Source organism: Rhinoraja longicauda, chromosome 23, assembly GCF_053455715.1.
Source record: "Rhinoraja longicauda isolate Sanriku21f chromosome 23, sRhiLon1.1, whole genome shotgun sequence".
In the NCBI taxonomy this organism is placed as follows: domain Eukaryota; kingdom Metazoa; phylum Chordata; class Chondrichthyes; order Rajiformes; family Arhynchobatidae; genus Rhinoraja; species Rhinoraja longicauda.
In genome coordinates this window covers 7,604,412-7,619,295 of record NC_135975.1, presented here as the reverse complement: position 1 = coordinate 7,619,295, position 14,884 = coordinate 7,604,412, and the positions used below count along the sequence as shown (strand labels likewise).

The 14,884-nt window shown below is 39.4% G+C and overlaps 1 protein-coding gene across 2 annotated transcripts in view; it reads right to left on the bottom strand.

Annotated features, from left to right (window-relative positions):
- exoc4 (exocyst complex component 4) overlaps positions 1–14,884 on the bottom strand; it is a 348,017-nt gene that overhangs the window by 294,096 nt on the left and 39,037 nt on the right. For both annotated transcript variants that reach the window (XM_078419531.1, XM_078419532.1), the window contains exon 6: positions 13,330–13,507. In XM_078419531.1, coding sequence (XP_078275657.1) covers positions 13,330–13,507 — 178 coding nt within the window. The remainder of the gene's footprint in view (positions 1–13,329; positions 13,508–14,884) is intronic.

Genomic DNA, 14,884 nt, shown 5'->3' with positions numbered 1-14,884 from the left:
ATCTTTCAATTGATCAAAAAACCCCAATTAGTATTGTAAAATGTAATCCTGTTGGTATGCAATCTGCATCTAAAACAAATTGAAGTGCAATGCAGATGACATGAATATTTAAGCAATTCGTTGGTGTGACTTCATTACATTGTAATGCATCGTAAATTAATAACACAGGGGATGGTTTTGATATGCGACAACATGCTCGCAAGTAAACTTAAACATCATTCTGGAATGCTCGTTTCTCCATCATACAAATGCATTTGGTTCTAAGTTTGAAACCTCAGTTATAAACATGAGTCAAGTTACAAGTATGCTACAAAATTAACAAATGATTTATACTTCCTCTGTTCCAACTAAAATGCAAATTTAATTGTTATCTTTTGTTATTCATAGTTGTGATTGATCTCAACGCTTATTGTGTGTAATTTGGTCTGGTATCAAACTTAGTTGTTGACAACAAAATGAAACCAGATATTTATATCCTCCTATGAAAAATTCAGCTCTCTCCCAAAGAAACAGGGCATAGTTTCATGGTTCCTGGTAACTCTCTGATACCTTGCTTGACTTAAATGAATTGTTCTTAATTCATCAACACGAGCAGCTCACATATTGTTGACAATGCTCAATGGTGCCAAAAAGCTTGTACTTTTGAGGCGGGGGGGGGGGGGGGGCATGGATGACGAAAGGGTGACTTTGGTACTTTGTTATGCTCCATTAATTGTCTCCTGAGATCAACCAACTATTTGAAATGAAATCTAACATCTTTCTCAATATCAAACCAAACTGTTCAAGCACGCAGTGGAATGTCAATGCAACCTTTCCCATAAGTCCTTGCTGTTACAAGATCTGCTTTATTACAAATCAATAATTTATATCAACTCAAATGGAAATGGACATGTAAGCCAAAGAACTGTCCATAAAAAAGCACATACAAAAACCAATCGCCCAGGGTGAGAAGCATTTCACATCTCCCTTATTTATTTTGCAATCAGAATGAAGATGCTTAAAAAAATTCTAAGATGGGATGTATGCACAGCTGCCAAGGCAGCATTAAAGCCTGTTCTTAACTGCTCTTGAAAAGGTTTTGATCAGCCAAAATCTTGAACCTTTGCAGTCCAAGTATTGTATGTACTTTCAACAGTATTGCAGGATGTTGACCCAACAAAGCAGTCTAACAATACTTACAGTACATTTCCATTTTTAAAATTATTTGTTCAACAGGATAAGAATCATGGAGTCTTACTGCACGAAAACAGGCCCTTTGGCCAAATTCATCCAAGATACCTATCTCAGATAGTCTCATCTGTCTGCATTAGGACCATATCCTCTAAACCATTTTCTTTTAATCCATAAACCAGTCCCAATGTCTTTTAAATGTTAAATACCCCTCATCAACCATGTCATGTCAGCCTTATCCTTCACTCTAACAGGAGCATGCTGTCCCTGAACTCTCCCTATCTCATTTCTATAAGTCACTCACCTGCCAGATGACCTTTATCTATAAAGAAAGTTCCGCAACTAATATTTGCAAGTTCTTGTCCAGTGCTTTGCTTTGCCCCAATTTAGAAGTTTACTTTCTGGACCAGTTTTATCTTTTACCATGTGTATCTAAAAACTAATAGAATTATGACCATTGGTCTTGAAGTGCTCCCCTGCTGACAGTTCAGTCACTTGGCAAGCTTCATGTTCCAATAGGTAATCCAATGTTGCCTCCTCTCCAGTTGGGCCATCTACTTATTGTTTGCAAAAGATTTCGTGGACACCTTTAACAAATTCTGCCCCATCTAAGCCCTCTGTACGATGGCATTCCCAGTCAATATTAGGGAATTTGAAATCACAATTAGCTATATTCTTACAGCCAACTGCAATCACTGGCTATACTTGTTCCTCTAATTCTTATATACTGCTGTATACAAGCCTAGTCACTCCAGTCCACTACAGCAGGAATGTGCGCAACTGCTCTAAATGTCATCTTTAAGACACTAAGACTACAGAGGAAAGTAAATGATATTGTCATACCGTACCACTGCTCAGTCCCCTCGCCAAAGCTTCTCGAGACAAAGCCCTTACACTTCAAACAGAGCATTTCAAACTCGCAACACCACTCTCAACGTTTCAAAAATCACAAGATAAGATAGAGCACAGGATAAAGAGTAAATGAAAGAGAGTTGGAAAGAAACCCTAGAGTCTGCAAAAACCTTAACAGTATTTCACTTAAAATCATGAGACATAAAGTATTACACGCAATTTTAAGACAGACATTTGAAATTAATAATAATAGTCAAGGCTGTTAAAGATCTTAACAACAGAATTAAAGTCAAAGTCTTTTAAAAAAAAATTATAATTATAGCGATGGAATCCTCGGAAAAGTATGAGAACAAAAATTGTAAATAAATAAATGCATGATTTGCATGGTTTGAGCATATGATGTGACCAGCAAAATAAAAGGCAATTTGACACTGATGTCTTTGTTTATCAGTGTTCCTAATTGACTTATCTGCTCTACAAACTAGTGGACTGCTTTGCCGAATGAAACATTTCAGATTACATGGAGTAAAGCATACTGTCACAGATGAAAACAAGCCTGAAAACTAGTAATTTCTATGGATAGCAAAACTGTCAGCATTTCTAGCTGCTGCAACAAACTGACAGTAACTTTGGGCCCCCTCACATATGCAGTTCATGATGGAAACCAGATGTCTATAATTCTCCACTTTTCCACATGTTGCATTGCTTCACAATCTTATCTATCTTTTCTGTGATCTCAGAGAGTCATAGAGTGATACAGTGTGGAAACAGGCCCTTTGGCCCAACTTGCCCACACCGGGCAACATGTCCAAGTTACACTAGTCCCACCAGCCTGTGTTTGGCCCGTATCCCTCCAAAGTTGTCCTATCCATGTAACTAACTTAAACGTTATCCTTTTTTTTTTCCTTGTGCGAAAAGGGAAACTACTTTTTCCCATTTAATTATGACTGCTCTTCCTTCACCAAAGACTGGCCCAAAAATCTAATTTGGAATTAAAATCTGTTACTTCTCGTGGAATACAGCCACATCTTTTAACTATATTGTTTTTTTAACAATGTAGAGTTTGTTGATACCCTTTTAAAAATAAAAATATGTGCTTTATTTGTAGTAATATATGCAGAGAACACAATTGGTAGAAGTCATTCTCAACATTATAGCTATTAAATCAATATGTTTCCCTTAGAATTGTCCGTGCCACTCACATTCTGTACTCAAATAATATACCCATGTGTGTTTAACACAGGGTACAGTCCCTCAGTGTCCACAAGAAGAAAAAAGGTTAATTATTCTGAACAGCTTACTCTAACAATCCTTATTTACATTTTGTTTATTGCTGATCTATAATCACAGAACATTTTACAAGGGAAAGAGATCAAGTAGAAAGTAAAGAAGGAATGAATTGGTTGTTTGAAAAACTATGTTGCTGAAATTTTTGTCCTTGTGCCTTCAATTTGCTCGGCTGAATTTTGCTGCAATGATTAGCGAGCCAATGTCTGCAAAGAGGAATATATTGTATTGAAATATGTTGATGCATTTCACCTAGACGCTTCGATTTATGAAAGTTTGCTCAACAAAATGTCTTCTAGGACAGCGTTTATTTTACAATTCCATTATTTACTATATTTTATCAGGTTAATTTGTGAAGCATTCAGTAAAACATCTGCTCGAGTGTCTCAAATTACTCTTCCACTTGCTCGTCCGAAATGACATCGTTAATTAACTCATCAAGCAAAAAGGACTTGGTATGTAATTGTGATTGGAAGTCACAAAATTAACTATTTGGCATTCTGCTGCAACACCGCCGGCAATGAGCAGTTAAGATCATAATTTTCTTAAAAATATATACAACATTTTGTGCAACAAATTTTTTGTCATGCTTGTCACAACTCTTGAACCAAAAAATATGATGGATTATTGATAAGATACCCCAAAAATATATCACAGTGACATTCAGTGCAAAACAATTAAAGCGCATGTTTATTGAGATTGAGCACAGTTCCTTTTGAAGGACTGGAAAATTCCCTCGTGAGCAAATCATTTATTTGAAGAAGCCACTTTGTTTCCACCAAGTTCCAAAAGCAGTTATGCCTCCTTTTCATTTGAGAACAATGATTGCCGTTATCATCAACATCTGGTATCAAGGTCTATTTCTATGCATATTTTGCAAAACAAAAATATCTTTGCACAAAACAGGTCAGGGTCAGAGAATTCTTGTGCTTTGTGAAGAAATATTTGCTATCTTTGGAATTCTTGTTTTCTTTGGAATAGTGGACATAGAGGGGAGATTTAATTATCATTATAAATGAAGGGAAAACAAGATTATGAAGACCCTGTTTTCCTTAGCAGTGGTCAATAGACAATAGACAATAGGTGCAGGAGTAGGCCATTCAGCCCTTCGAGCCAGCACCGCCATTCAATGCGATCATGGCTGATCACTCTCAATCAGTACCCCGTTCCTGCCTTCTCCCCATACCCCCTCACTCCGCTATCCTTAAGAGCTCTATCCAGCTCTCTCTTGAAAGCATCCAACGAACTGGCCTCCACTGCCTTCTGAGGCAGAGAATTCCACACCTTCACCACTCTCTGACTGAAAAAGTTCTTCCTCATCTCCGTTCTAAATGGCCTACCCCTTATTCTTAAACTGTGGCCCCTTGTTCTGGACTCCCCCAACATTGGGAACATGTTTCCTGCCTCTAATGTGTCCAATCCCCTAATTATCTTATATGTTTCAATAAGATCCCCCCTCATCCTTCTAAATTCCAGTGTATACAAGCCTAATTGCTCCAGCCTTTCAACATACGACAGTCCCGCCATTCCGGGAATCAACCTAGTGAACCTACGCTGCACGCCCTCAATAGCAAGAATATCCTTCCTCAAATTTGGAGACCAAAACTGCACACAGTACTCCAGGTGCGATCTCACCAGGGCCCGGTACAACTGTAGAAGGACCTCTTTGCTCCTATACTCAACTCCTCTTGTTACGAAGGCCAACATTCCATTGGCTTTCTTCACTGCCTGCTGTACCTGCATGCTTCCTTTCAGTGACTGATGCACTAGGACACCCAGATCTCGTTGAACATCCCCTCTTCCTAACTTGACACCATTCAGATAATAATCTGCCTTTCTATTCTTACTTCCAAAGTGAATAACCTCACACTTATCTACATTAAACTGCATCTGCCATGTATCCGCCCACTCACACAACCTGTCCAAGTCACCCTGCAGCCTTATTGCATCTTCCTCACAATTCACACTACCCCCCAGCTTAGTATCATCTGCAAATTTGCTAATGGTACTTTTAATCCCTTCATCTAAGTCATTAATGTATATCGTAAATAGCTGGGGTCCCAGTCTGTAACAAAGGGATTATATATTTGTAGATGGTCTAAAAAGGAGATGCTTAAATCTCCTTTACCATATGGTGAGTTCTCCAAGTTACCGTGTTAAAGAAGAGCAGAAGAAGAAAGCCTTATCAAAGTTAGAAGTACTTGAAGGAGCACGTTCGATGCAGTAAACTACAAGGTTAGGATCAAGAGTTGAGGAGTAATGCTGAATGAAATTATTTTTGTTCAAAATAAATGTTGTTTAAATGTTTTGTTCTAATCTGCACACAAAGGGCTATCACAACAGGAGAAATTTTAGTCAATACTTTAAACTAAAATTGCAGCAGTATTTTTAATACATCATAGTAACTCAGGAACAGCAAATGACTTGCTGGAGGAACTCAGTGGGTTGAGCAGCTTGAAAGCCAGGAGACCCAGATTTAAGATCAGCTTCTTTCTCACTGCTTTCTAACTCCTGAACCAATTTCTCTTTTACACCCAATTCCCGGAAGTGCTATCACATATTCTCAGGAAGGAGAAGCGTGGCAGCTTTGCTTCGCACGTTTTGTAACTAAAAACTCTCTCAAGCCAACGATTACAAAATGTATTAACATAAATAACAACACAACAAATGGCCAGATCATTTGGTTGAGTTGTTAGCTGAGGATTAAATGTTAGTCAGGACATCAGAACAGGAACCCTGCTCCAGCACGTAATAGTTTAATTCCGTTAGAACAAAAATTAGCCTATGTCAGGCAAACCAGTCAAGGGCGGAAGAACTCACTCCTTGAAAAGTACGCTACAAAGGGAAATAGTAGGTAAAGTGAATTGGTAATGATCTGATAATTGGAATTATGGGAGGATATAATTGAAATTATGAGAGATTACATGATTTGATTTATTTTATTCAGTGTTTGAGAAAGCAAACAGAATAGTATTTTTTTCGTGAAGGGAGATGAATACTATATTGGTGAGGTTACGCTTCAGTTATGTCAAGCATTATTGAGACCACATCTGGAGTATTGTGGACAGTGTTGATTCCTTTATTTAAGGGAAGATGTAAACAATGTGGAAGACATTCAGAGAAAGTCTACAAGACCAATACTTGGAATTGTTGATTTTTTTTTAATGAGCAAAGATTGGACCAAGCTAAGCTTCGAACTGTCGGGAGTTTAGAAAGAGGAAAGGCAACTTGATTGAAACATACATGATCCTGATGGATATTATCAGAGTGAATGTGGAGTCATAAAATCATGCATCCTGAAAACAGTCCCATTGACCCGTGTCATTCAAGATGCCAATATACACTGGACCCATTTGCCCATGTTTGACCCATGTTCCTCTCAACCTTTCCTCTCTGTATACCTGTCCAAATGTCTTTTATAGACAATAGGTGCTGGAGGAGGCCATTTGGCCCTTCAAGCCCGCACCGCCATTCATTGTGATCATGGAGTCAAGCTGTGAGTAGGTGTGAAGTGTTGGTAGGGGAGGGGGGTACCAGGGTTAAGTTTCTGTTTATTGAACCTGCAGTAGAACTCGTTCAGGTCGTTGGTCAGTTGACGATTGTCCAAGGAGCGGGGGTTTTCCTCTTGTAGCTTGTGATTTCTTGCAAGCCCTTCCAGACGGAAGTGTCATAAGCTGAGAACTTGCTCCTCAACTTCTCAAGAGTACCTTTCCTTGGCAGCTCTGATTCCTCTTCTCAGCTTGTACTTGGCCTGCCTGTAGAGGTCTGCATCCCCGCTCCTGTAGGATCTACATCGGCAAGCGTCAAAATGCCTAAAATCAAGTCAACGCCTTGTAAAAAACTGAACGATTTGGTGAGAGTGTACGGGAGTGATATATTCTCTACAAACAACTGTGTGCTGTTTTGCAAAGCATGTGAGAAAACAGTAAATCATGAGAAGAAATATTTAATCTCCCAGCATGTACAGACAGCTAAACACAAGTCGGCGGCAGAGAAACTGAAGGCGGGAAATACGCAAGCTTGTCTCCTCACTACATTTACTGCTGGCTCCAGTTGCAAATCTGAGTTTCCGAGTGATCTGTGCAAGGCATTCATTGATGCTGGAATTCCACTGTGGAAATTGGAAAACAAATCTCTCTGAGGTTTTTTTTGAGAAATACACAGAGGAACATATCATACAGAGGAAGCAAGTCATCATTATAGAAAAATTATGTTGACAGCAACTTCAACATTGTTGTACAGAAAATTAGAGATGAAGTTGCATGCAACAAAATATGGATCTCAATAGATGAGACAACCGATGCTGTGAGGAGATATGTTGCCAATGTGGTCATCCGTACACTGGGGGCAGGAGAGCCATCAAAGGAGTATTTGTTGACATCGGAAGTATAGGAGAAGTCAAATAGCTCAACTATTGCTCAGTTGTTTCCATCTTCACTTGCTGTACTTTGGCCAGAAGATATAAAGCACAAGAATGTTCCTCTGTTTGTGACTGATGCAGCTCCGTACATTAAAAAAGCTGCTTGTGCTTTTAAAGTTTTATTCCCCAAAATGTTGCATTTAACATGCTTAGCTCACGGACTCCATAGAATTGCCGAACACATTGTTTCCAAATGTCGATCGCCTAGTTTCCAATGACAAGAAAATCTTCCTCAAAGCGCCGTCACGTGTGCAGTTGTTGTTCAAGAAAATGGCACCCGAGATTCCACTACCTCCTCAGCCCGTTTTGACAAGGTAGGGTACATGGCTCTCTGCTGTACTCTACTATGCTGCAAATTTTGAAGATAAAAGAAATCGTTAACTATTTGGAAGAAGAGGAATCTGCTGCAGTCAGGATCATCAGTGAAATCATTCAGAAAAAGTCCCTCCACAGCGATCTTGTGTTTATTGCTTCCAATTTTGCAAACCTCCCACAAGCTATCACTTCCCTTGCGAAACGTAGCAAAACATTAGTGAATAACTTGCAGGTTTTCAACAAAGTAACTGACGATATTCGTAAGGTTCCTGGCGATGTCGGCAAAGACATACAAGGAAAATGTGAGAGAGTGATTTTAGGTAACAAAGATCTTGAAGAAATACAAAACATAGCTAAAATTCTCAAAGGTAGTAGTATGCACAAGATATCAACATGAATATAGAGTCTGTAGCTTGTTTCGAGTATGCATCAGTGACCTCAGCTGGGGTAGAAAGAAGTTTGTCACAATTGAAGCATATTCTGTCTGACAGACGGCATAGTTCTACACCAGATAATTTGAAAAAAATGCTAGTAATTATGTGCAACTCGGCAACTTTAGTCATTTAATGTAGTTTAATTTAATGCAGCAGCAGCGTGTTCGCCCGCCCCGGATCGGACTTATCATCGGCGGAGCCGGCCGTCTTCGGAGGCTGCGGGAGCGGCTGCGACTCGCCTTGGGCTTGGCCCGCTGTGGACCGTCCGGTGCGGCCTGCAACCACAACAACCTGACTGCGGGCGAGGACAGCAGGAGAAGGGAAAGACATTGTGGCCTTCCATCACAGTGAGGAGAGGACTGGAGGAGACTCACTGTGATGGATGTTTCTTTGATGGATGTTTCTTTTTTGTGTGTTTTTGGGGTTGGGTAATTTGAATGCCTATTTAATGCTTTTATTGTTGGACTGTGTTTTTGGGGGTTTTGGGGTTGTGTAATTTGAATGCCTATTTAATGCTTTTATTGATGGACTGTGTTTTGGGGGTTTTTGGGGTTGTGTAATTTGAATGCCTATTTAATGCTTTTATTGTTGGACTGTGTTTTGGGTTTTTTTTGGGGTTGTGTAATTTTAATGCTTATTTAATGCTTTTATTGTTGGACTGTGGGTGACTGAATTTCGTCCAATATTGGATGACAAATAAAGCTATCTTGAATCTTGAATCTATACCTTTATATTATCATTTTTAACCATATTTTGGTGGTGGAAATACATGCCTTTTTATGCCTTTTTTGTCAATAAATGCCTTTTCCGGGCCTTTTTTGTAATTTTATTATGCCTATTTGCCTGCTTATTTCAGAGATTTTTAGCGCCTAAACATCCTGGCTCTACTTATCAGTATTCAGCTTTGGTTTTATGCCTTCCAAAATCTTCTGAGAGATAACCCTGAGTCTGTTACCATTTCTGTGAACAGGTCCAGTAAATATATTTGTGATTATCCATTTTCTTCTGACATCAAAGTAGCAAATACTATGCAGGCTCACAGATGAGTTGAGTTATCTTCTCTCTTTATTCCATTACACATGTAGTAGGCGAAGCAACACTCCACATTTCATCAAAATAAAAATACTAGATGCATTTATATGGAGAACGTTGTTTAAAACTTGAGACTTGAAGGAGAAATTATTGGGAAAATATGCTCTTGTACTGGATCCTAGGTATCAATCATTGGATTTGCAGTTTATAACCCAAATCATAGTCAATTAGTCGGCGGGGTTCCCTGATATTCTTTGTCTGTACTTTGATAATTCAGCTAGGGCAAGCAGCATGAAGGCATCTTCGTATTTAAGCCACAATGCACTTTTTGAAAATTGGGGCTTGTCTGCAGGAGCTATTTCTTTTTGCAATGAGAAGGAGGGAGGGAATACCCAAATCTATGTAATTTCAACACCATTTAATCATTGCAACAAATGTATGTTTACAATTTACTCTTAAAATTTGAAATACAGGAATCGCAGAAATGTTTAACAGTTCTGGGAAACAGAGTTTTTCTTCACTAAAGAAAAATGGGCTATTTAAAAAACATCCAGAACAATAAGTGTCACATTTGCACTTTTGAGACACAAGAGGGCCATTCCAATTGAGCCATTTTCAACTTGCAGTGCACAAGAATGCACTCAGAAGCTTTACCTCTACCTGTGATTCAATGTAATCCAATGGATATCAGAGTGATTAGAAGTCATTGATATATTCAAGGGAAGAGTGGCTTTCTAATAAATGCTTACAAATTCAAGCTGCAAGAACTTGGTAGTGTTTAAACTGGTGCTCTCTACATCATGTCTACACGAACACAATTTAGCTTTGAGGGCTAAGGGAATCAAGGAATATGGGAAAATGCCGAAACGGGGTACTGATTTTGGATGATCAGCCATGATCATATTGAATGGTGGTGCTGGTTCGAAGGACTGAATGGCCTATCCCTGCACCTATTTTCTATGTCAATATTCATCGACTCATTTATTCTCTGTAACAAGTGGATGCTAGGAGCGTCAAATGAAAAATAAGCTTTGTTCCAATGTGTTAAAACTTTCCTCCACACCACTTCCTCAGTCCCATCCAGTCACATTAGCTGAATAGCTAGGTGCATGTTGCTTGCTGTATCAGTTATGTAAAACCCATTAATCTATAATTGATTGATTATAGATAATTGCAAGACAATTATTATTTTGTGCAATTATTCAAATTACAAACCTTGCAAACCACATCTTCAACATAATCCTTAAAATAGATATTGTACATGGTGGATGCGATCTGCATGATGTTATTGAGTCATACAGCATGGAAATAGGCCCTTCAGCCCAACTCTTCCATGCCCCATCTAAACTAGCCCTATTTACCTGCATTTGGTCCATAACATTACATTAATGACTTGGATGGAGGGATTAAAAGTACCATTAGCAAATTTACAGATGACACAAAGCCAGGTGGCAGTGTGAACTGTGAGGAAGATGCTATGAGGTTGCAGAGTGACTTGGACAGGTTGTGTGAGTGGGCGGATGCATGGCAGATGCAGTTTAATGTGGATAAGTGTGAGGTTATCCACTTTGGTGGTGAGAATAGGAAGGCAGATTATTATCTGAATGGTGTCAAGTTAGGAAAAGGGGACGTACAACGAGATCTGGGTGTCCTAGTGCATCAGTCACTGAAAGGAAGCATGCAGGCAGTGAAGAAAGCTAATGGAATGTTGGCCTTCATAACAAGAGGAGTTGCGTATAGGAGCAAAGAGGTCCTTCTGCAGTTGTACAGGGCCCTAGTGAGACTGCACCTGGAGTACTGTGTGCAGTTTTGGTCTCCAAATTTGAGGAAGGATATTCTTGCTATTGAAACATAGAAACATAGAAAATAGGTGCAGGAGTAGGCCATTCGGCCCTTCGAGCCTGCACCGCCATTCAATATGATCATGGCTGATCATTCAGCTCAGTAGCCTGTACCTGCCTTCTCTCCATACCCCCTGATCCCTTTAGCAAAAAGGGCCACATCTAACTCCCTCTTAAATATAGCCAATGAACTGGCCTCAACTACCTTCTGTGGCAGAGAATTCCACAGACTCACCACTCTCTGTGTGAAGAAATGTTTTCTCATCTCGGTCCTAAAAGACTTCCCCCTTATCCTTAAGCTGTAACCCCTGGTTCTGGACTCCCCCAACATCGGGAACAATCTTCCCGCATCTAGCCTCTCCAACCCCTTAAGAATTTTATATGTTTCTATAAGATCCCCCCTCAGTCTTCTAAATTCCAGCGAGTGCAAGCCCAGTCTATCCAGTCTTTCCTCATATGTAAGTCCCGCCATCCCAGGGATCAATCTGGTGAACCTTCTCTGTACTCGCTTTCTTCACTGCCTGCTGCACCTGCATGCTTGCTTTCAATAATCTTGAGGGCATGCAGCATAGGTTTACTAGGTTAATTCCCGGATTGGCAGGACTGTCATATGTTGAAAGACTGGAGAGACTAGACTTGTATACACTGGAATTTAGAAGGAGAGGGGATCTTATTGAAACATATAAGATTATTAAAGGGTTGGACACATTGGAGGCAGGAAACATGTTCCCAATGTTGGGGGAGTCCAGAACCAGGGGCCACAGTTTATCATCATATCATACAGCGCAGAAACAGGCCTTTTCGGCCCACCAAGTCCGCGCCGCCCAGCGATCCCCGCACACTAACACTATTAACACTATCCTACACACACTAGGGACAATTTTTACATTTACCCAGTCAATTAACCTACATAATTAACCTAGGTTAGCAGTTAACAGTCAATTAACCTACATTTAAGAATAAGGGTTAGGCCATTTAGAACGGAGATGAGGAAAACTTTTTCAGTCAGAGAGTTGTAAATCTGTAGAATTCTCTGCCTCAGAAGGCAGTGGAGGCCAATTCTCTGAATGCATTCAAGAGAGAGCTAGGTAGAGCTCTTAAGGATAGCGGAGTCAGGGGGTATGGGGAGAAGGCAGGAACGGGGTACTGATTGAGAATGATCAGCCATGATCATATTGAATGGTGGTGCTGGCTCGAAGAGCCGAATGGCCTACTCCTGCACCTATTGTCTATAACCCTCTAAGCCTTTGCTATCTGTGCACCTGTCCAAATATTTTTTTTATCTTGTTATTGTACATGCCTCAACAAACTCATCTGGCAGCTCATTCCATATACTGCCACCCTCTGAATGTTAGCAACAATTCATGCTGCAAGAAAATTGATATGCCAAAGTTTCCCCTTTCCAAAATATACCATTGTGTATTTTCTTCAAAACATGGGAAAGATCAATCGATAGTCAATAACTCAGTACAGGAAGTATATAAAGTCTGTACGAAAGATATTATTTAAAATTACAAATGAGACATTCTTCTGTGTCACAAAAGGTATAAAATATTTGTTCCAAAATAAAAAAGACAGAGAGCAAAAAAACACAAAAGTTGCACCAAACTCAACTGCTTCTATTCAAAGGTATTTTATTGTCATGTGTACCAATTAAGGTACAGTGATATGCCCGCAACCTAAATTGCATAAATCTGTTTATCATTCCTTGAAGGTTTGTGAAAAGAGATATGATAGGAGGAAAAAATACTGGTTTCCAAAAATATACATGAACAGAATGGATAATTTTTGCAAGTGGTTAGTCCCAAGGGTCCTTATGAAATACTCGCATAATACAATCCAAATTTGACATCAATTTGCTGTCTCCAAAAGTTTAACAAGTGGGAAAAAAATCTGCATGTAAAAATAAAGGACAGAACGGTAATTACAACACATTAGGTTAAATCGTGACTCAATATCTTGATTGGCCTTGGCTTACCTGAAGCACATTCTGGATCCTTGCCCACACTTCTGCCATGTCATACAGTTTGATTTCACTCACATTCAAACCAGAAGGCAACACAACCATTTGGTGAAGATAACCAAGAACGATTTTATGAGCAGCAGCTACTGCGTAGAATTTTTCGAATAATAATTCCATAAGCTCCAGTAATAACCTGTAAACAAATTCAAATGAAAATCAGTCTGCTTAAATGGTCAGTAATGGGCTTCCTACAAATAACACCCCACTCTTTAAATCCACATCTTAACTTTCCCAAAGCCCACTAATGACACCAAAATTCACCACCGAACCAAGTCAATGTCAAAACAATTAAAAACATGATAATCTAATCCCTCATGACCAGATTTTGAAAACAAGCATAACTCCAATTTTCAGACACATGATGAACATGCTTCCAATAATTTTGGGCTCATCTGGTTAATCAGAGAAAAGATTGGAACTGAAAACCTTTCAAATCACTATCAGAAATTTCTGAGTCAAAACATCTACAACAGTGCAATAAAACTCTGCATGTTCAATCAAAGGTTTCTTGTGTCTATGCACTTGGTAAATCAAGTTTGCACTATTACATAAGCAATGCAAATTTCTCAACATAAATCAAGTTATTGACATATATAAAATCATGAATGCCATAGATAAAGTTAACATTCAGTCTTTTCCTCAGGGTAGGTGAATCTAAAGGTAGAGGGCAGAGGCTTGAGAGGGGAGTTTTAAGAGGGAGCTCGGGGGCAATTTTTCACTCAAAGGATAGTTAATATCTGGAACAAGCTGCCAAAAGAAGTCATAGAAGTGGATACAATCACAACTTTCAAAAGTCAGAAATAAGGATAGGAAGGGTTCAGAGGGATATGGGACAAATGCAGGCAAATGGGACTAACCCAGGTTTGCATGGTCATGTTAGGCCGAAGAGCCTTTGATATTACTACATTTTCTCATGTCGAGGAGAGAGGGAACTGCCCAAGATCCAAAGCATACCACCTCATCTGTGAAACACAGTGGTGGGGGTGTTATGGCCTGGGCATGTATGGCTGCTGAAGGTACTGGCTCACTTTTCTTCATTGATGATACAACTGCTGATCGTCGCAGTGTAATGAATTCTGAAGTGTACAGACACATCCTATCTGCTCAAGTTCAAACAAATGCCTCAAAACTCATTGGCCGGCGGTTTATTCTACAGCAAGACAATGATCCCAATCATACTGCTAAAGCAACAAAGGAGTTTTTCATAGCTAAAAAATGGTCAATTCTTGAGTGGCCAAGTCAATCACCCGATCTGAAACAAATCGTGATCTTATTCATTCCTGGAAAACAAATCTATCAAGACAATTTACCCAGGAATGGCTATTCCTTCCAGCAATGTAGCCTTTCAATTTATCACCTTTTCTGAGCAATCAAGTAAGCTTTCTAAGAAAAATAATGAGGCAAATTGAAAACACTAACTTGAACTAAAATGCCATACTAAAAGCAAAATATCTGACATTACAAACAAGTCAAGGTACTTAATTATACTGCATGCTGTGAAGCAACTCAT